The following is a 20,360-nucleotide window of genomic DNA, read 5'->3' on the forward strand; positions in this document are numbered from 1 at the left end:
TAACAGTATTTGTTCCAACAGTCTCGGAGCTTTCTCTCAAAGTCTTCAAATTTTCAACAATTCTCAAACATTGACAACCCGTCTGAAAAATTTGAAACTGAAGAATCCAGTTTCTGGAGAGCTTCCCATATGCTCTCCATAGTTATCACCACTGGTTTCACATAGTAACATAGTAAATGATGGCAGATAAAGACCCGAGTAGTCCATCCAGTCTGCCCAACCATACATGCTCCATAAATTAATTACAGTCAAACCTCGGTTTGCGAGTTTTTTGCAAGACAAGCAAAACACTCGCGCAAATCTTGACTCGCAAATCGATATGGTGGCCCAAGGATGGGTACCTGCCTTTGAGTGCCACAGCCCCTTCAAAGGGATGGCTTCCTTCCCTTTGGGTCCCCGTGCGGCTGCCCTCCTGCTTTGGCCAATGCCTCTGCCGTCCTCCATCGCCTGCCGGCTCCCGATTCAAGCTGGCCGCCATCCTGTACAAGCATGTGCACGATCTCTCAGCCGGCTGCCGCCCTGATAATGTGCATGTCATGTGCAAGTACACACAACGTCGTGCGTGCGTTGTCATGGCGGCGGCTGGCTTGAATCGGGAGGCGCTGGCGAACGGCAGAGGCATCGACCGAAATGGGAGGGCAGATGCACGGGGACCCTGAGGGAAGTAAACCACCCCGCTGAAGGCTGCAACACCCACAGGCAGGAACCCACCCCTGGGCCACCACAGCAAACTTTGATTGTGGAACGAATCGTCTGAGTTTGCATTATGGCCTATGGGGAACTTTGCTTCGATATGCGAGTGCTTTGGCTTATGAGCATGCTTCTGGAACGAATTATGCTCATAATCCAAGGTACCACTGTATTTAGTTTAAATGGCCCTTTTCCTTAGATATTTCTGGGCCAGAAACCCAGAGCCTTGCCCAGTAGTGTGCTTAGGTTCCATCAAAGCTCACTCCAGCCCACCTTAACCATCCAAGCCATCGAAAACCTCTCCAGCCCGTCCTCAACTGAATGTTCATATACGGGACACAGGCCATGCAAGCCTGCCCAGTACTGGCCTTAGTTCCTTCAATGTATACCCCATTATTTTCTGATTAGAGATTCTGTGTGTTCATCCCACGCTTGTTTGAACTCTGTCACCGTTTTCTTCTCCACCACCTCCCTCGGAAGCGCATTCCACGCATCAAGCACCCTGTCCGTAAGGAAGAATTTCCTAACTTTGCTTTTGAATCTACCACCCCTCAATCTCAAATTATGCTCTCTGATTTTACCATTTTTCTTACTCTGGAATAGATTTTGTTCTACATTGATACCTTTCAAGTATTTGAACGTCTGAATCTTATCTTCCCTGTCCCTCCTTTCCTTTAAGGTATATATATTCAAGGCTTCCAGTCTCTCCTCATATGTCTTCTGGCGCAAACCTCCTACCATTTTCATCGCCTTCTTCTGGACCGCTTCAAGTCTTTTTATGTCCTTTGCCAGATACGGTCTCCAAAATTGAAGACAATACTCCAAGTGAGACCTCACCATCAACCTGTACAGGGAGTAAACAAGCAGATAGACAAGGGCGAGCCGATGACATTGTATATCTGGATTTTCAGAAGGCGTTCGACAAGGTCCCGCATGAACTACTACTTTGAAAAATTGCGAGCCATGGAATTGAGGGTGAAATACTCATTTGGATTAAAAACTGGTTGGCGGATAGGAAAATAGAGAGTGGGGGAAAATGGACAATACTCGGACTGGAAAAGTGTCACGAGTAGAGTGCCGCAGGGTTCGGTGCTTGGACCCGTGCTATTCAACATATTTATAAATGACCTGGAAATTGGTATGACGAGCGAGGTGATTAAATTTGCAGACGAAACCAAGTTATTCAGAGTAGTGAAGACAGAAGGATTGCGAAGCCCTGCAATGTGACATAAACACACTCGAAAATGGGCAGCAACATGGCAAATGAGGTTTAATGTGGATAAATGTAAGGTGATGCATATCGGTAACAAAAATCTTATACACGAATACAGGATGTCCGGTGCGGTACTCGGAGAGACCCCCCCCCAGGAAAGAGATTTGGGAGTACTGGTCAACAAGTCGATGAAGCTGTCCGCGCAATGTGCGTCAGCTGCGAAATGGGCGAACAGAATGCTAGGAATGATTAAGAAGGGGATCACGAACAGATCGGAGAAGGTTATCATGCCGCTGTACTGGGCCATAGCACTGCCCTGTCAGTTTGAAAGTAGCCCCCACAATATTAGGTGGTAGGGGTTAAGTGAAATGCGTACTGACAAACGCTGGTCCCAGGTTCAGTTCCCTCACAGATGACTCACCAGGAAGTAGAATAATAGACACAACCAGAGATGATTGCATAAAGAATATATTAAGACATGCCCCACCTGGAATACTGCATCTAGCATTGGTCGCCGTACATGAAGAAGGACACATACTACTTGAAAGGGTACAGAGAAGAGCGACTAAAATGGTTAAGGGGTTGGAGGGGTTGCCGTACAGGGAGAGATTAGAGAAACTGGGCCTCTTCTCCCTTGAAAAGAGGAGACTGAGAGGGGACATGATCAAAACATTCAAGATAATGAAGAGAATAGACTTAGTAGATAGAGACAGGTTGTTCACCCTCTCCAAGGTAGAGAGAACGAGAGGGCACTCTCTAAAGTTAAAAGGGGATAGATTACGAACAAACGTAAGAAAGTTCTTCTTCACCCAGAGAGTGGTAGAAAACTGGAATGCTCTTCTGGAGGCTGTTATAGGGGAAAACACCCTCCAGGGATTCAAGACAAAGTTAGACAAGTTCCTGCTGAACCAGAATGTATGCTGGTAAGGCTAGTCTCAGTTAGGGCACTAAGGGCAGCCGCGTGAGTGGACTGCTGGACACAATGGACCATTGGTCTGACCCAGCAGCGGCAATTCTTATATTCTTATCAACATCTTCTTTCTTTTACTGGTCACGCCTCTCTCTATACAGCCTAGCATCCTTCTGGCAACAGCCTTTACAAGCCGAGAAAGTCGCTCGGCTAGGACTCCTTGTGTTCTACTTCCACGGAAACCGCCACCCCTACCCCTCGACACAAGGTCACCAGATCAGCTCCGTCACCCAGTGAACCCAGCAAGGACGCTGCAACCATGGGTCATGGTGGAGGGTTGGAGTCTGGAGGGGAGAGAGTGACACCAAACCAAAGTCCTCGGGCTCTCTTCCACCCTGAGAAACTGCAGGATTCTCGCACGACTCGAAGAAGGATTTAACTGGCAGGCGGTGTATCTTAGGATCGTCTGCTGCTGGGCCAGAGACATCCGAGCAGTAGAGAAAACAGTTCTAACAGACCCTTTCCAATTAATATGCAGCATCATGGAGAGGAAAAAAGAATCAGGATCAAGAGTGGTAGATGAGCCTCACAAACACCACCATTGACCTGCCGCCATCTTGACCACTACTCCCTAAAAAAAATTTCCACAGAACTATTGACCTATTTCTAATCTGTACTTTTTATCTAAGCTGACTGAACAAGAAGTTTTTGACCAGGTGATATCCTATGTTAACGCGCCTCATTCATCCCAGTCAGTTGGGTTTCTGATAAGATTACAGCACAGAAACTATCATTTTGGCCCTTTTAAGTGAAATCCATTCCATTTTCAAAGCAGCAGAGTGGTCCTGCTAGTCTTACTCAATCAGCGGGGTCAGCTGCTGCAGGCAGTGTACAGGAATTGCTGCCCATTTGGAGAAGCTTGTTAAAGTAAACAGGAGGTATCTAGATCAGGGATGAAAAGGAAAGATAGAACAATGGGAAGGAGGAAGGGACAAGAGGGAGACATAGGGAGGAAAAAATGCTGCTTTGAGGGGCAAGAGAAGGAGAGATACATGTGGAGTGAGAGGGGCAAGAGAAGAAGATATGTTGAACAAGACAGTGCGGGGGGGCAGATGCTACATGGGAGTGAGGAGAGATGTTGGTTCAATGGAGAGGGGGGGATAGAGAGAGATGGTAGACAATGAGAGAGGGAGAGCTGTTGAATATGGCAGTGAAGGGGACAGAGGGAGAGATGTTGGACCCAGGGTGTGTGTATGAGAGAGACCGAGAGAGAGATGCACAGGAGAGCGAGGAGAGAAAGAAGGACTTGTTAGATCCAGAGGTAGAATGGATTAAAGGAGAGATGAAGGGAAGAGAGGGGGAGAAATGCTAGACTATAGGGGAAAGGGGCAGGAGGGAAGAGAAAAGAAACAGGATATGCGGGGGGGGTGGTGGAGTGAAAGGAACAGGGAAATAGGCTATGAGGCAGGGGAAAAAGAGCTGAGCTAGAAAGATGGAGGGAGGAAGATGTTGGGAATGGTGGAACCATGTGGAAGAGGTGGGGGGGAGATAAGAATGAGAGGAGGATAGTGATTACAAGGATTATAAGTAGGTTAAACTTAAAAGGGAATGGAAGGTTGGGGAAGGAGTGTGATGGGGAATGGGAGAGCTAATAGATGGGAATAGGAGATAGAATTTGATAGGTAGCTGAAAAGTATAAAGAAGGTGAGAAAGAGGGTGAAATTCAAGGGAAAATAATAAAATAAATAAATAATAAACTTTATTTTTGTATACCGCCATACCCAGGGAGTTCTAGGCGGTTCACATCAATTAAATAGATTTACAAGAATTACAATTATTCAGATTTACAGTCAACGAAGTCGTTGAGGTAAGCATGAAGGGGTTGTACAAAACATTGGGGTTAGGTAAGAGAGTAGAGAGGCATAACATAACATAACATTGTGCTTATTAACCGTGTTATCAGAAGTTCTACCCGTATTACAAAAGATTATAACAGTAAACATAATCCTTAGAATAAAGTAAGTTAAGCAGTAAAGAGAAAAGAAGAAGAAAGACCAATATGTCAGAGACAAGTTAGTGAGGGAATGGAGCAATACAGGAGAAAGGAGAAAAGATAAATGAACAGCAGTTGTTTGAAGGAGAATTTGTAGAGGATAGACAGGAAAGCAGAAAAGAGAAATTGGAACTAACATTGTGGAAAAATAAAATGTCCAGACAACAAAGGTAGAAAAAGGCATTTTATTTTTAATTTTTAACTGAAATATATTAGCTATGGGAAATGTATATATCAGATGTCTTGGTATTGTGTTCACTAGAAAAGGAAATATATTTCCCTTTTTATTTCTTCACTGTTGCAGTACATGCTGTTAACTTGGGGTTCCAATTTTTGTCTACGTACTTTTCTTTCTTTCTTTCTTTTTTCCCAATTCTTTATTCATTTTCAAATTTACAATAAGTGTAACAATATATTCAAATAAATTAACAATAATTATATCACTTAATAATCGTCAATGGTACAAATGATATGTTCTTAACTCCCACCCTTTCTTATCATATAATCAATACCTTATACAATATGTAACACAAATTTACCCTTCCCTGCCCCCTCACAATCGAACTTGTAAATTTAAGGGGGGGGGAGTAAATAAATAAATAAAATACCATCTAATTGATACAATACTTTGTAAATGGCTCCCACACATCCTGAAATTTCCTGAAAGAACCACTCTGTATTGCTATAAATCTCTCCATTTTATAAACCTGACATAAGGAATTCCACCAGAAATTATAATTTAATCTACTCCAATTTTTCCAATTATACGTAATTTGTTGAATAGCAACGCCAGTCATTATCATTATAAGTAATAATTTGTTATTATTTGTAGAAATCTGAATTTTTGCTCTCATTGCCATACCAAAGAGCACAGTATCATATGATAATGCCACTGGGTTTTCTAATAAACAATTAATTTGGTCCCAAATTGATTTCCAAAAATTCATTATAAATGGACAATAGAATAATAAATGATCTAAAGTCCCTGCTTCGAGATGACAGTGCCAACATTTATTAGACTTAGAGCTATCCAGTTTTTGTAAACGAACAGGGGTCCACAATGCTCTATGCAACAGAAAAAAACAAGTTTGTCTCATAGATGCCGACACTGTACATCTCATCCTCCAAGACCAAATTCGTGGCCATTGAGATGCAGTAATCTGATGCTTAATTTCAATGCTCCAAATGTCTCTCAGACCAGTGTTTGGTTTCTTTTTAATAAGTCCAGTTAGCAATTTATACCACTGGGCGGCCTGGTGACCCAAGAAGTCCGCCTGAAAGCATAAGAACTCAATACTAAATTGATTACTAAGGTTTTTCCAATCAGGGAACCCCGCCATATTTATGTTGCAACTGTGAAAATGCAAGCATTTTACCATTAGAGATAACATCATCTAATAAACATATTCCTGCTATCATCCAATGCTTCCAGGCAAGCCTTTCTCCACCAATTTGAATCTTGGAGTTCAGCCATATAGATTGATTTGTAGATTTGTGAATAGGAATAGTTGTTAAATTACTTACATATCGCAATGTTTTCCATGTATCAGCTAATATTTTGTTATCTTTACTGTAACTAGGCATTTTGATACTGAGCACATAGCAAAGGCATAATGGAGACATGAGTTGCCAGTCTAGCCACAACAAATCTGGGAGTTTTTCCATGAGCTCTGGGAGGACCCAATACATACCCTGGCGCAAAATATAGGCTTGATGATACCTATAAAAATTGGGAAAATTTACCCCTCCCTCTGAAATAGGAGTTTTACCCAACCAAATAAATTTTATGAGAATACTATTTAATTTTTTATAAAAAGACCCTTGAAAATAAACCGTCAACATACCCATCCGATAACAAACCACAGGCAAGATCATCATTTTAATAGTTTGGACTCTCCCCCACCAAGAAAGATATAAAGGATTCCATTGCTCACACATTTCTGTGACCCTCTGTAATATCGATTTTTCATTTATTTTTATTGTTTCTTCCATTGTATTTTTAATCCATATGCCTAAGTACTTTATTCCATCATCTTTCCATAGAAATGGAAATGAATCAAACAAACCTTTTGTACAATGGACATTGAGTGGAAGAATTTCTGATTTACTCCAGTTTATCTTGTAACCTGAAAATTTTCCAAATTTCTCAAACATTTCAAGTAAGCAAGGAATGGTTGTCTCAGGATTTCTCAAATAAAGCAATATATCATCCGCGTAAGCCGAGACCTTATATTCTCGATCTCTGCGAGGAATACCCTGAATCTCCTTTGCTTGCAGAGAAGGCCTTTGATCGTGTTGAATGGACCTTCATGTATCAAGCGTTGGAATGGTTTGGTATTGGTTCAGGATTTATACAAATGGTTCAAACATTGTATAGCTCCCCTGTTGCTAAATTATATATTACGTACTTTTATTTCTAATTTGTAATTCCTTGTTCTGCATTTGGTGAGGGTATGTTGGTGTGACTGTAATGGCAGGTGGGGCAATTAGAGGGGAGGCAGGGAGGAGAGGGGATCCAAGGGGGCCCCTCCTTTATTGTCTAAACTGGGCCCAAGCATGTCTATCACCAGCCCTGACCCTTGCTGTAGCTGTTGAGGATCCCCAAAGATTACCAGCTGAGGACCTCCTCCAAAGGTAGCCAGTACTCTTTTCTACTAGGCTCTGAAGTCATTGACAGCATCCGTGAGCCACTGACAACTAAGCATGAGTGAGGTGTTGGCCTCGGAGGCTCATGGATGTTTCTGCTGTCTGCCAAGCTTGGAAAAAGGGAGATCTGACTGCCTTTGGAGGAAGTCTTTAGGAGAGTGGGGAGATGGGGGAGGCTGAGAGAAAATGTTGTCTTCACCCTAAATTGGTTGTCTAGCTATGCCACTGGTTCCAGGGATTGATAACTCTGGCTTGTGGGTTGGAAATCAGAAGTGAGTAAAGGGGTTCTGGAAGATGGCTGCCTAACATTTTGTGTTTTTGTGTTTTTCAGTGCAAAGTATGAACTCAGAAAAGGAAATTTTTAAGAGCAAGATACATTCTCAATAAAAGACCCAAAGATTTCATTTCCCAAACAGTATATTACTTCAGATAACAGAAGGAAAAGAGAAATGAGGCCGAGGAATAAGATCACAAGAGGAAGCAATACAGCCAGGAAACAGGCAAGTTGATGTTTTGAGAGTCTCACTACTACTGTTGCCAAGCAGCATATCGGCTGAAAGAGTTGACGGTATTGAAATGATCTCTATGGTCACTTTGTCTAAAAATCTAAGTGAGAAATTAGCTGTTTTTGGTTAATCAGATACTTTCTTTAATTTGTGAACATTTTTCGGGGGGTTGTCATACAGCCCTCCAAATTGTAACTGTATGTAGAGAAAGTTGATGTAAGAACATGGAGCCCCTTCAAAAGCTCCAGCAGGAGACTAGAACACCACCCTGACAAGAATTCAGTATTTGAGAATGACATGGGGAGAAATGTTTCACCATTCCCGCAGGAACTCAATTTCCCTGTCCCGTCTCCATGGATTTTGTCCCTGTCACTGTCCTATTCCTGTAAGCTCTGCCTTAATCGCACAAGTCTTGAACACTTATGATTTTAAAATGTGTGAGGCTTGTGCAGATGAGGATGGAGCTTACAAGAAAATTACTCACGGGGATGGGATGGGAAAATGAGATCCCGCAGGGATGGGGAAACATTTGTCCCCGTGTCATTCTCTGAAAAATTTGTCCCCGTGTCATTCTCTGTTCAGTATCAGGCATCAAATTAGAAATAAATAAATAGGTGTTTGAAATATACTGGTGTTTGTTGGTTCCATATGCTTTTGGGGATGCATTTTGGCCTAACTAGATTTATTTTGAAAGATTTTCCAGTAAGTAATCGTTTTCTTTTGCTTATTTTGAAACACCATGAGAAAGGAGTGGTATAGTGGTAAAGCAACCGCCTCAGCACCCTGAGGTTGTGGTTCAAATCCCATGCTGCTCCTTGTGACTCTGGGCAAGTCACTCAATCCTCCAGTACCCCAGGTACATTAGATAGATTGTGAGCCCTCCAGGACAGATAGGGAAAATGCTTGAGTACCTGATTGTAAACTGCTTAGATAACTTTGATAGGCAGTATATAAATACCTAAAATTAAGAAAATAATTTTTTTTTCAATACTGAAAAAGGGTAAAGGGGATGGGACTTGATATACCACTTTTTCTGTGTGGTTACAATCAAAGCAGTTTTCATATTTTTTGTAGACAGGTACTTATTTTGGAGGCTGCAGTCTTTCTTTGGGATAGTTTCAGGAAAAGACAATATATCAGAATATATGTAAAGCATAATGACATTCCAATGACAGTCTCAAGGGGAAAAAGTATGGGTATGTAGGGCAAATGTTAGATTAGATGTAACATTATTTGAGACCCTGGACATGAAGATGATATAAAAACATAAGAATTGCCACTGCTGGGTCAGACCAGTGGTCCATCGTGCCCAGCAGTCCACTCCCGCGGCGGCCCTTAGGTCAAAGATCAGTGCCCTAACTGAGACTAGCCTTACCTGCGTACATTCTGGTTTAGCAGGAACTTGTCTAACTTTGTCTTGAATCCTTGATTGTGGGTTGAAGGGTTAGTAAAAAAGAAGAATTTCATAGGGCAGTTGTTCCAGTAGTTCCCAACTGGCATCTTGAGGCATCACCATCACAAATGTATTTGCTTATAATGGATCTTGGCTACATGTGATCAACAGCAGCTCCTTTTAGAAACTGGTTTACTAAGGCTCGTTCCCCATTCTGTCCTTAAAGATACTACTGCACATCACAGCCAAAAAACAGATGTTATCAGCAGTGTGACATTATCTACCTGATAGATGAAGCAAAAAAGTCATGGCTTCTGTTTCACTTACCATCTTAGCATGGGTCCTAACCTCTTTATCTCATAATAGCCCCCCCCCCCCCTCAGCCTTCACCCAGTGTCTTTCATAACTCCCCCAGCCTTCTTGGAGTGTCTCTCTCATAACCTGCCCCCTCCAGCCTTCACCTAGTCTCTCTCTCTCTTTCACAACCTCTTCCAGTCTCCCTCTCTCATTGTCCTCTCCCTTAACCTTTCTCCAGTCTTTCTTTGTCTCTCTCTCTGTTGGATCTGTCACCTTTTTTTTTTAATGTTTTATTGTATCAGTTTTATCCACAAGCAATAATAGAAAAAAAATCCCCTAGAACACAAATAGGGGAGTTATACAGGCTATAGTAACATATCTTCAGCAAACTTACCTTATATTTATTTATTTATTCAGTTTTCTATACCGTTCTCCCAGGGGAGCTCAGAACGGTTTACATGCATTTATTCAGGTACTCAACCATTTTTCCCTGTCTGTCCCAGTGGGCTCACAATCTATCTAATGTACCTGGGGCAATAGGGGGATTAAGTGGCTTGCCCAATGTCACAAGGAGCAGCGTGGGTTTTAACACACAACCTCAGGGTGCTGAGACTGTAGCTTTAACCACTGTGCCACACTCTCCCCCTATATAAGTCGATCCGAATGTAAGTCGAGACCCCCCTTTTCCCCCCAAAAAGGAGGCAAAATGGTTGACTCAAATATAAGTCAGGCGGCTTAATATTCAAGTGTCCTGCCCTGTCAGGCTCTGCACCCAGCCCTCTTCCCTCCATCCCTCTTCTGTCAGGCACTGCACCCAGCACCCTTCCTTCCTTCCCTGTCAAGCTCTGCACCCAGCACCCTTCCTTCCTTCCTCTGTCAGGCTCTGCACCCAGCACCCTTCCTTCCCCTGTCAGGCTCTGCACTCTCCCTCCCAGGCTCTGCCCTCTGTCCCCCCCCTCCCTGCCCTATGTTCATACCTCTGCCAATCCCTGGTGGAGGTACAGCGGGTAGGAGCAAGCTTTCCAAACTCCTGCCCCGCTGCAAACTAGTTGCTCGATCCAACTTCTTCATCTGAACGGCATGAGCAGCAGCACGATTTGGTGCTGCTTCTCGGCGCTGAGCGGCTTTCTTACTGGCTCCCGCGAATTCTCTGTTAAAGGATGCATTTGATTCATAAAAACATTGACTATTCTATACAGTTAGTCCTAACCTGGTGTTGTTTCCTTTAATGTTCTCCTTTCCTATACACATTGTAGTTCCTCTCACTTCCCTTTTTGTTTTTTGTCACTGTCTACGTATTGTTCGTATTCATGTCTTTTGTTCCCTAAATACATTGTTTGTCTTTCTGTTATTTTAAATTATACATCGCTTTAAATTCCTGATAATGCGATTTAATCAAATTTTAATTAAACTTGAAACTTGACTTCTGATGCCGATACATATAAGACACTTCTGGCATCGAAGACGGTACCAACTTTGACACCTTGCTCAGCATTGGCAACCTCGCCATCAAGGTCATCCATTAAACAGGCTATGAAGCATGAGCATGTTTCTTCATCCAGGCATGCATCAGTGTCCTCTAAGACGTCAACACCATCGACATGCTCTAAGCCATAGGTTCCTAACCTTTTTTAAATCAGAGCCCATTTTATCAGTGAATAATTCGATAGCGCCCCCCTTGGGTAAACTATATTGTACATACTATATATTGAAAAACAAGGACAAATTTTTAAAATTATTTTATTAGAAGATAATAACAATATTGATGTATTGCTCACAATATGATTTTAAAAATATGTTATTAAAAAACTGAATATAATATTACTAGTGAGCAAGTTGAGCTTGATGTGATGAAACTTCCATCCAGCATCTGCTCCTTTCTATCTCTCTTCTTCCCTTCAGCATCTGCTTCCCTCTCTCTCCCCTCCTCACTTCCCTTCAGCGCCACTCAATCTCTTCCCCTCATCGGGCCACCTTCCTCCCTTTCCCTCACCTTTGCGAGTGCTCTTCATAGATTTCTCTTTCTGAGGTGTCCAGATGAGGCAACATTCTCACCAAGTCCCTTGTGACTGCCCTAAAGCTTCTTCTTTGATACACTTCCTGTTTCCGCCTGGATGGCTTGTGTCAGAGGAGAAGTTTTGGGGCAGTCACGCAAGACTTGGTGAGAACGTTACCATGGCGGCAAAAAGTTGAAGCGTCAAAAGTTGAAGAATCAAAACAAAGATGACACTGCATCACTGGCCATTGGATTTGCCAATTGTTTAAGGGGGCAGTGGCTGGTCCTCAACGCTCCCTCAATATGACTTGGACACAAAATGCCCCCCTTAGACTTTTCAGCGTCCACCAGTAGGTGGTAGCGCCCCCGTTGGGAACCTCTGCTCTAAGCATTGGCACACAGAAGCATGTCCTCCTTCTTTACAGATTCTGTCTCCTCTAAGGCATGCCTCATCATTGAGGTCACCAACGCCTAGACACCCTGTGGCATCTACTGTACCGACCACCATAGTAAAGGTGACCTCTCTGCAGGAGCAGATAAAGGAAATTGTAAAAGGGGAATTGGCTAATATGCTGCAAACTTAAGCAGCTCAAGCCCCTGCGGTGACATAACTGATACAGGGCCATCCCAAGCATTGACCTGTACGGGTTTCTAGGACCAGATCTTGCACCCCCCATCAATATCAGTCGAGATAAAGAAGAATAACATCCAGATGTCTCAGTACTTTTCTTCAACATCAGATCATAACAAAAAAAGATGAAGTACCTCTCAGCGTTCTCCTCAACATCAGAGTCGTTATACATCCTCAACTCAACATCATTCTCTTTCTGTTCAGATTCCCAATGTTTAAGAATGTAAAATTAATGTCAACTTTCCACTTCTATTCAGTACCAGATAGCTGAGTTGTGGAATTGGCTCACATATTTTTAAGATCTTGTGGCCATTACCTTTGGTTTAGAAGGAATTTGAAAACCATCCTTTTTCGTAAATTTAATCTTTTAATTGATTAACGCATGTATTAAATTCTGCTTTAAAATTCCTAGATGAAATGATCTAGCTCCTGTTCTGTGGAATCCATCTTTGAACTGTTAAGGTGATAAACTGGTGATTGAGAAACATAGAAACACGATGGCCTCTCCAGCCACAGCATCCACTATCTCCTCCTCTTCCTAAGAGATCTGAAGTGCCTGTCCCCTGTTTTCTTGAATATAGACACAGTCTTTGTTTCTACCTCCTCTACTGGGAGACTATTCCATGCGTCTAGAAGACTAAAAAATAAAATAGGAAAGTTAGATATACAGTTGTGGAATAGGCTCACATTTTTTTAAGATCTTGTGGCCATTACCTTTGGTTTAGAAGGAATGATGAGGTAGATATAAAAGGCATATCGGAAACCTGGTGGAAGGAGGACAATCAATGGGACACTGTTTTACCTGGGTACAAATTATATCACAAGGATAGAGTAGATCAAATTGGAGAGGGGGTTGTGCTATATATTAAAGAGGGAATTGAATCAAATAAAATAAACATTCTGTATGACATAGATTGCAGTGTGGAATCCATATGGATAGAAATTCCATGTGTGAAGGGAAGGAATATAAAGATAGAGTTCTACTACCATCTCCCGGGACAAAATGAGCATACAAATGAAGAAATGTTTTCAGAGATAAGGAAAGCTGGAGAATAGGGCAACCGTATCAAGAATGGAAAAAGGATCTGAATGAAGAAAATAAGAAGAGAGATAAGCACTGGCAAGTTAGATGCAAAGCAGTGATAAAGAAAGCTAAGAGAGAATATGAAGAGAAAATTGCAAAAGAGGCAAAAACGCATAACAATTTTTTAATGTAGATCAGAAGCAGAAAACCTGTGAGGGAATCCGTGGGACCATTGGATGATCAAGGAGCAAAAGGGGTGCTCAGGGAGGATAAGGCCATAGCAGAGAGACTGAATAGATTATGGAAAAAGATGTAAGAGATCTACTTGAATCGGAAATGGTTTTCAAGGGTGATGATGCAGAGGAACTGAAAGAAATCTTGGTGAATATGGAAGATATACTAAGCCAAATCGACAAGTTAAAAAATGACAAATCACCTGAACCGGATGGTATACATCCCAGGGTACTAAAAGAACACAAACATGAAATTGCTGACATACTGTTAGTGATCTGTAAGCTGTCGCTAAAATCATTTGTGGCACCTGAAGATTGGAGGGTAGCCAATGTTACGCTGATTTTAAAAAGGGTTCCAGGGGAGATCCGGGAAATTACAGATCAGTAAACCTGACTTCAGTGCCAGGCAAAATGGTAGAAAGAAGTATAAAAAATAAAATTGTGAAACATGTAGACAAACATGGTTTAATGAGACAAAATCAGTATGGGTTCAATCGAGGGAGATCTTGCCTCACCAATTTGCTTGACTTCTTTTAAGATGTGAATAAACATGTGGATAAAGGTTGATGTAGTGTATGTAGATTTTCAGAAAGCTTTTGACAAAGTTCCTTATTAGAGGCTCCTGAGAAAATTAGAGTGGCAAAGCTCAGTTGTGGATTAGTAATTGGTTATCGGATAGAAAACAGAGGGTCAGGTTAAATGGTCATTTTTCTGAATGGAAGAGAGTAAATAGTGGAGTGCCAGAGGGATCTGTAGTGGGACTGGTGCTATTTAACTTATTTATAAATGATCTGGAAATTGGAACGCTGAGTGAGGTGATTAAATTTGCAGATGACACTAAACCGCAAGGTAATGGCGGAATAAAAATCACTAATGTAATGTAATGTAAACTGTTCAAAGTTGTTAAAATGCATGCGGATTATGAAACATTGCAGGCAGACCTTAGGAAATTGGAATACTGGGCATCCAAGTGGCAGATGAAATTTAATGTGGACAAATAGAAAGTGATGCACCTTGGGAAGAATAACCCAAATCACAGTTACTGGATGCTTAGGGGATAACGCCCAAGAAAAGGATCTGAGTGTCATTGTAGACAATATGATGAAACCTTCTGCCCAATGTGCGGCGGTGGACAAAAAAGCAAATAAGATGCTAAGAATTATTTTTTTAAAAAGGATGGTTAACAAGACTAAGAGCTAGATTCACAAAGCAAACTGATTGTGTACCGATCGGTTTGTGAGCCCTTTGCGACCTGATTTCCCTCCGACCCGATTCACTAAAGTGTTTAGTGATCCCATCCCAATCCGTGCATGCAAATGAGGGAAATGGCATGCAAATTTTAGAGGGCAGTGATTCACTAAACACTTTAGCTAACACCGATTGGGCTTGCCGATCAGAAAAGAAGCGACTGCTGAAGACCAGTCGCTTCTATTCTGGCCAACTCTCTTGCCCTTTAAAGCCATGGGCTCGCAATGTGGTTTTAACCCAAAATCTGCCGCCGCAGCTGCCATCGGGCCAGACGCTGCCCACCCCGTCCCCGCAAATATGGCAGGAGAGATGCCAATTCCTTCCTGCCACCCCCCCCAGACACCCCCTCCCCACCTCCTCCCTGTACCTTTAATGGAGCAGGAGCGATGCTCAATCCCTCCTGCTCCAATACCTCCCGTGATGAGTCTGAGGCCTTAGGCCATGCCCCGGTGCATCGTGTGATGCACAGGGTGCGGCCTAAGGCCCTGATTGGCTGAGGCGCCTCGGGCTTCTCCCTTGGGAGGTGCATAGGGCGCCTCAGCCAATGAGAGACTTCCTTAGGGAGGAGTCTAAGGTAGTCCCTGATTGGCCAATCAGGGACTTCCTTAGTGAATCTGTTATTGAGAAAGACATGGGGCAAGTCACTGCTTGCCCTGGATTGGTAGCATGGAATGTTGCTACTCTTTGGGGTTTTGCCAGGTACTAGTGGTAGATGTGTGGAACAGTCTCCTGGAAGAAGTGGTGGAGACAGAGACTGTGTTTGAATTCAAGAAGGCATGAGATAGGCACATGGGATCTCTCAGAGAGAGATAGAGATAATGGTTACTGCAAATGGTCAGACTAGATGGGCCATTTTTCTATGATTAGCCGCCATAAGAACAGGCTACTGGGCTTGGTGTACTTTGGTATGACCCAATAAGGCTTTTCTTATGTTCTTACCACCATTTTGTAAAAAGCTATTTCCTTAGATTGCTCCTGAGCCTATTACCTCTTAACTTCATCCTATGTCCTCTCATTCCCGATTTTCTTTCAAATGAAAGAGACTCACCTCATGCACATTTATGCACGTAGGTATTTAAACGTCTCTATCAAAATTCCTGGGAATGGAAAGAAAAAGATAAATCTGGAAAATATTTCATACCAGTTGAAATTCTTGTGAAGAAGGTAAGATGAAATGGCATACTTGAGCAGAACATAAAGAACTGCCAAGTTGATAAGGAATATAAACCTTGCTCCTCCAGTCCTGTAATACATATTCTGCATTCCCCAACAATGGAACCAAGATGTTTCTCTCCACAAGTCTCCATAAGTATATTCCAAACAAAATACAGTAGAATCTCAGTTATCCTGCACCCATGGGGATTGGTGGATGCCAGATAACTGTTTTTCTGGTTGCCTGAGAGTTAATGTTTGACAGATCTTAGTTCCCTCCCTCCCACCCTGAAGTACCAGTGCAGCAGCAGTCCTGAGTTGCAACCCACTCCTCCCTCCCTCAAGCCCTGAAGCAGCAGAAGCAGACGACAGTCCCGAGCAGCAAACCCTCTCGTTCCCTCCCTTCCTTACCTAAAGTAGCAGCTGGTCAGCAGGAGGCAGCACTCAAAACAGGTTGCTCACGTGACACAGCAGAGGAAAGGTCCTGCCAAGGCTGGCTGTGAGCAGCCTGTTTTGAGGGCTGCCTACTGCTGACCAGCTGCCGCTTCGACAGGAAGGAAGGAACGGTTTGTAAAAGAGACCCCAGTATCAGAGATCTTAAGGAAAGGCTTAGACCGATGTTGGTTTAAGGAAAGGCATAGACCGATGTTGGCTTCTTAGACTTCAGGAGAGTGGTAATGACCATTTCTGAGTACCCCTTACATGCTAATGTTTTGCATTCAAGAGCAAAGCAATCTGGATCCTCTTTGAGTACTGGAATTTGGGAAAGAAGATTCAGATGCTCCTTTAGCCTGGGACTGGGACCCGTCTGAAGACAGACCAGATCCGCATATCTGCAGCTACAGAATGACTCCCCCCCCAATGACTTCTGATGCATTGAAAGATTCGGCCTATCATGGGCTATGGAGGAAAGACGTACAATAGTATGCTCTGTGGCCATGGGTGGCCCTATGATTTTTTTTTTTGTCCTCCCAATCTTCCTCCTTACCATGCCTACTTTCTGGCAGCAGAATTGTTTACATGAATGCCATCTCCTGTTGCTGTGGGGCCAGTCTTGTGATAAGAGCCTCAAGATCTTGCCTCTCCATCACTTGCTCATAACCAGAGTCTTTCATTTTCCTCTGTACCTCTTTCCCTCAGATATGGTCCTCTTTTTCTTTTTCACTCTCTCTCTCCTTCCTCCTCTCCCCACCCACAATATCTGGAAGCTCATCTCACATCTCCTCCATAATCCATGATATGCTCTATCCTGTCTCTCTCCTTCCCCCATGATTGTCCAGCCTGATTTTCATTGGCCTGACCCAGTTTATATTGTTGATTTTAGGGAGATCGGGAGGAAAATGGCATTATGGGTTTTTTTTCCCTCTCCCTAGGAGTCCTCTCCTAAACAATACCAAAATTCACCCACTTTCACAGCATTCTCTCCAGAAATATTCACCCCTCTTGCCTGGTCACCTCCCCCTTCTCATTCACACTCTTATGTCCTCTATCACCCTATTTCTCAGATCGGTCCTGGAGTACCCCCCTTGCCAGTCAGGTTTTCAGGATATCCACAATGAATATGCATGAAATAAATTTGTATATAATGGAGGCAGTGTATGCAAATTTTTTCATGCATATTAATTGTGGATATCCTGAAAACCTGACTGGCAAGGGGGTACTCCAGTCCTGAGTTGAGAAACACTGTTCTATCACAAGCTTGTCTAACCTTTTTTTTTATCAGGGGTCATATTTTATATTTTGTAACACTTGGAGGGTCAAAACATGCACGTCGTATATTGCCACATGTTTTGTCAAATAGTGGCAAAATACAGTGGTTCATCATCTAGGGCAGTGGTCTCAAACTCGAACCCTTAGTGGGGCCACATTTTGGATTTGTAGTACTTGGAGGGCCGCAGAAAACATAAGAACATAAGAAACGCCCTCACCGGATCAGACCGAGGTCCATCTAGTCCGGCGATCCGCACACGCGGCGGCCCATTTAGGTACTCCTTTTTGGAGACCCGGATTTACCGTATCCCTCAATATGATATGCAAGAAGGTGTGCATCCAACTTACGTTTGAATCCCAGAACAGTAGTCTCCTCTACAACCTCTTCCGGGAGTGCATTCCAAGCACCCACCACGCGCTGTGTGAAACAGAATTTCCTGACATTTGTCCTAAACCTGCTGCCACTCAGTTTCAGACTATGACCTCTTGTTCGTGTCACATCAGAATATTTCAGTAATGCTTCTTCTTGGTCTATTTTATCAAATCCTTTTAATATTTTAAAAGTCTCTATCAAATCCCCTCTCAGTCTTCTCTTCTCAAGGGTAAACAGCCCTAGCTTCCTGAGTCGATCTTTGTAGCTCAAATTTTCCATTCCTTTGATAAGTTTCGTGGCTCTCCTCTGCACTTTTTCCAGCAGAGTTATATCCTTTTTAAGGTATGGAGACCAGTGTTGGACACAGTATTCTAAGTGCGGTCGGACCATTGTTCTATAAAGGGGCATTATGACCTCTTCCGTTCTACTCTTAATCCCCTTCTTAATTATGCCCAACATCCTGTTCGCTTTCTTTGCCGCTGCCGCACATTGTGCCGATGGTTTTAGGCTACTGTCAATCAGTACCCCCAAATCCCTTTCCTGTTCGCATTTTGCTAACTTCACCCCCAACATCCTGTACTCATGTTCCTTGTTTTTCTTTCCTAGATGCATCACCTTGCATTTGTTTATGTTAAAGTTCATCTGCCACTTTATCGCCCACGTTTCCAGCTGGTTCAGATCTTTCTGGAGGTCCTCGCAGTCCCTTAGAGAGCCAACTGCCCGACATAGTTTTGTATCATCTGCAAACTTTATTATATTACATGTTGTTTCCTCTTCCAGATCGTTTATAAAAATATTGAACAAGATAGGCCCAAGAACCGAGCCCTGGGGCACGCCGCTAGTCACTTTCTCCCAGTCCGAGAATTTCCCATTTATGCTAACCCTTTGCCTTCTGTTTTCAAGCCGTTTGCCGATCCATCTGTGTACTTCTCCTCCTATTCCATGGCTTAGTAGTTTCTTCATAAGCCTTGTGTGAGGGACTTTGTCAAACGCTTTCTGAAAGTCCAAGTAAATTATATCCATTGGTTCTCCACTATCCATTTGTTTGTTCACTTTCTCAAAGAATTGTAGTAAATTTGTCAAACATGATTTCCCTTTCCTGAAGCCGTGTTGACTATCCCTTATTAGATTGTGGTCTTCCAAGTGTTGTACAATGTTCTCTTTGATTAGTGTTTCAATTATTTTCCCTGGAACCGATGTGAGGCTCACAGGTCGGTAGTTTCCTGGATCCCCTCTTGATCCTTTTTTGAAAATTGGGATGACATTTGCTATCCTCCAGTCTTCTGGTATTTGTCCAGTTCTAATTGACATGTTAGCTACTGTTTGTAATAGTTTGCCAATTTCCTCCTTAAGTTCCTTTAATACTCTCGGGTGAATTCCATCCGGTCCAGGGGATTTGTCTCTTTTTAGTTTGTCAATCTGAAAGTAAATCATGTCCAACGTCACCTTCACTGTTGTTAGGCTTTCCACTGTGGCCCCGGTGAATATCTTCCCTGTGTCTGGCATTATTGAAGTGTCCTCATTTGTGAAGACTGAGGCAAAGAATGAATTTAACCTGTCGGCAACCTGTTTGTCCTCTTTAATTGACTCTTTCTTTCCATGATCGTCGAGAGGGCCTACCGCCTCTCTTGCTGGTTTCTTTCCCTTTATATATCTAAAAAAGGGCTTGAAGTTTTTGTCCTCCTGCGCTATCTTTTCCTCATAGACTTTTTTGGCGTCTCTTACCACTTTATGACACTTTTTTTGGTCGATTTTGTGACAGTTCCAGGCTTCCATCGTTTTTTCTCGTTTCCATTTTTTAAACGAGTTCCTCTTCTCCCTCACTGCGTCTTTTACCTCTTTGGATAACCAAGCTGGTTCACCATTGTTCTTTTTACGCCTTCCTTTGGATATCCTCGGAATGTGTAGATTCTGTGCTTCTGTGATGGTGTTTTTCAGTAGAGACCATGCTTGTTAAACTGTTTGGATGTCTGCTATACCCTTCCTTAGCCGTTTTCTAACCATAGTTCTCATGCTGTCATAATTTCCTTTTTTGTAATTAAAGGTCGTGGTTTTAGTCTTGATTGGTTTCCCCTTTCCGATGCCAATGGTAAAATTGATCATATTGTGATCGCTTGTCCCTAGAGGGACCGTAACTTCTACATCTGCTGCCCTTCCAGCAATGCCATTTATGACCAAGTCCAGGATTGCATTTCCTCTTGTCGAATCCCTTACCATTTGTTCAAGGAAGCAATCACCTAACATTTCAAGGAATTTTAACTCCCTGCCGCAGTTTGACGTTGCCA

General features: G+C 42.8%; 1 protein-coding gene across 2 annotated transcripts in view; it reads left to right on the forward strand.

The window, feature by feature from the left end:
• The window catches only part of FBXO10 (F-box protein 10), a 302,591-nt gene that overhangs the window by 114,691 nt on the left and 167,540 nt on the right, over positions 1-20,360 (forward strand). For both annotated transcript variants that reach the window (XM_033917276.1, XM_033917274.1), the window contains exon 3: positions 7,844-8,012. In XM_033917276.1, the coding sequence (XP_033773167.1) occupies positions 7,962-8,012 (51 nt within the window). In that variant the 5' untranslated portion in view covers positions 7,844-7,961. The remainder of the gene's footprint in view (positions 1-7,843; positions 8,013-20,360) is intronic.

The sequence above is a fragment of the Geotrypetes seraphini genome, chromosome 1 (genome assembly GCF_902459505.1).
Source record: "Geotrypetes seraphini chromosome 1, aGeoSer1.1, whole genome shotgun sequence".
NCBI lineage: Eukaryota > Metazoa > Chordata > Amphibia > Gymnophiona > Dermophiidae > Geotrypetes > Geotrypetes seraphini.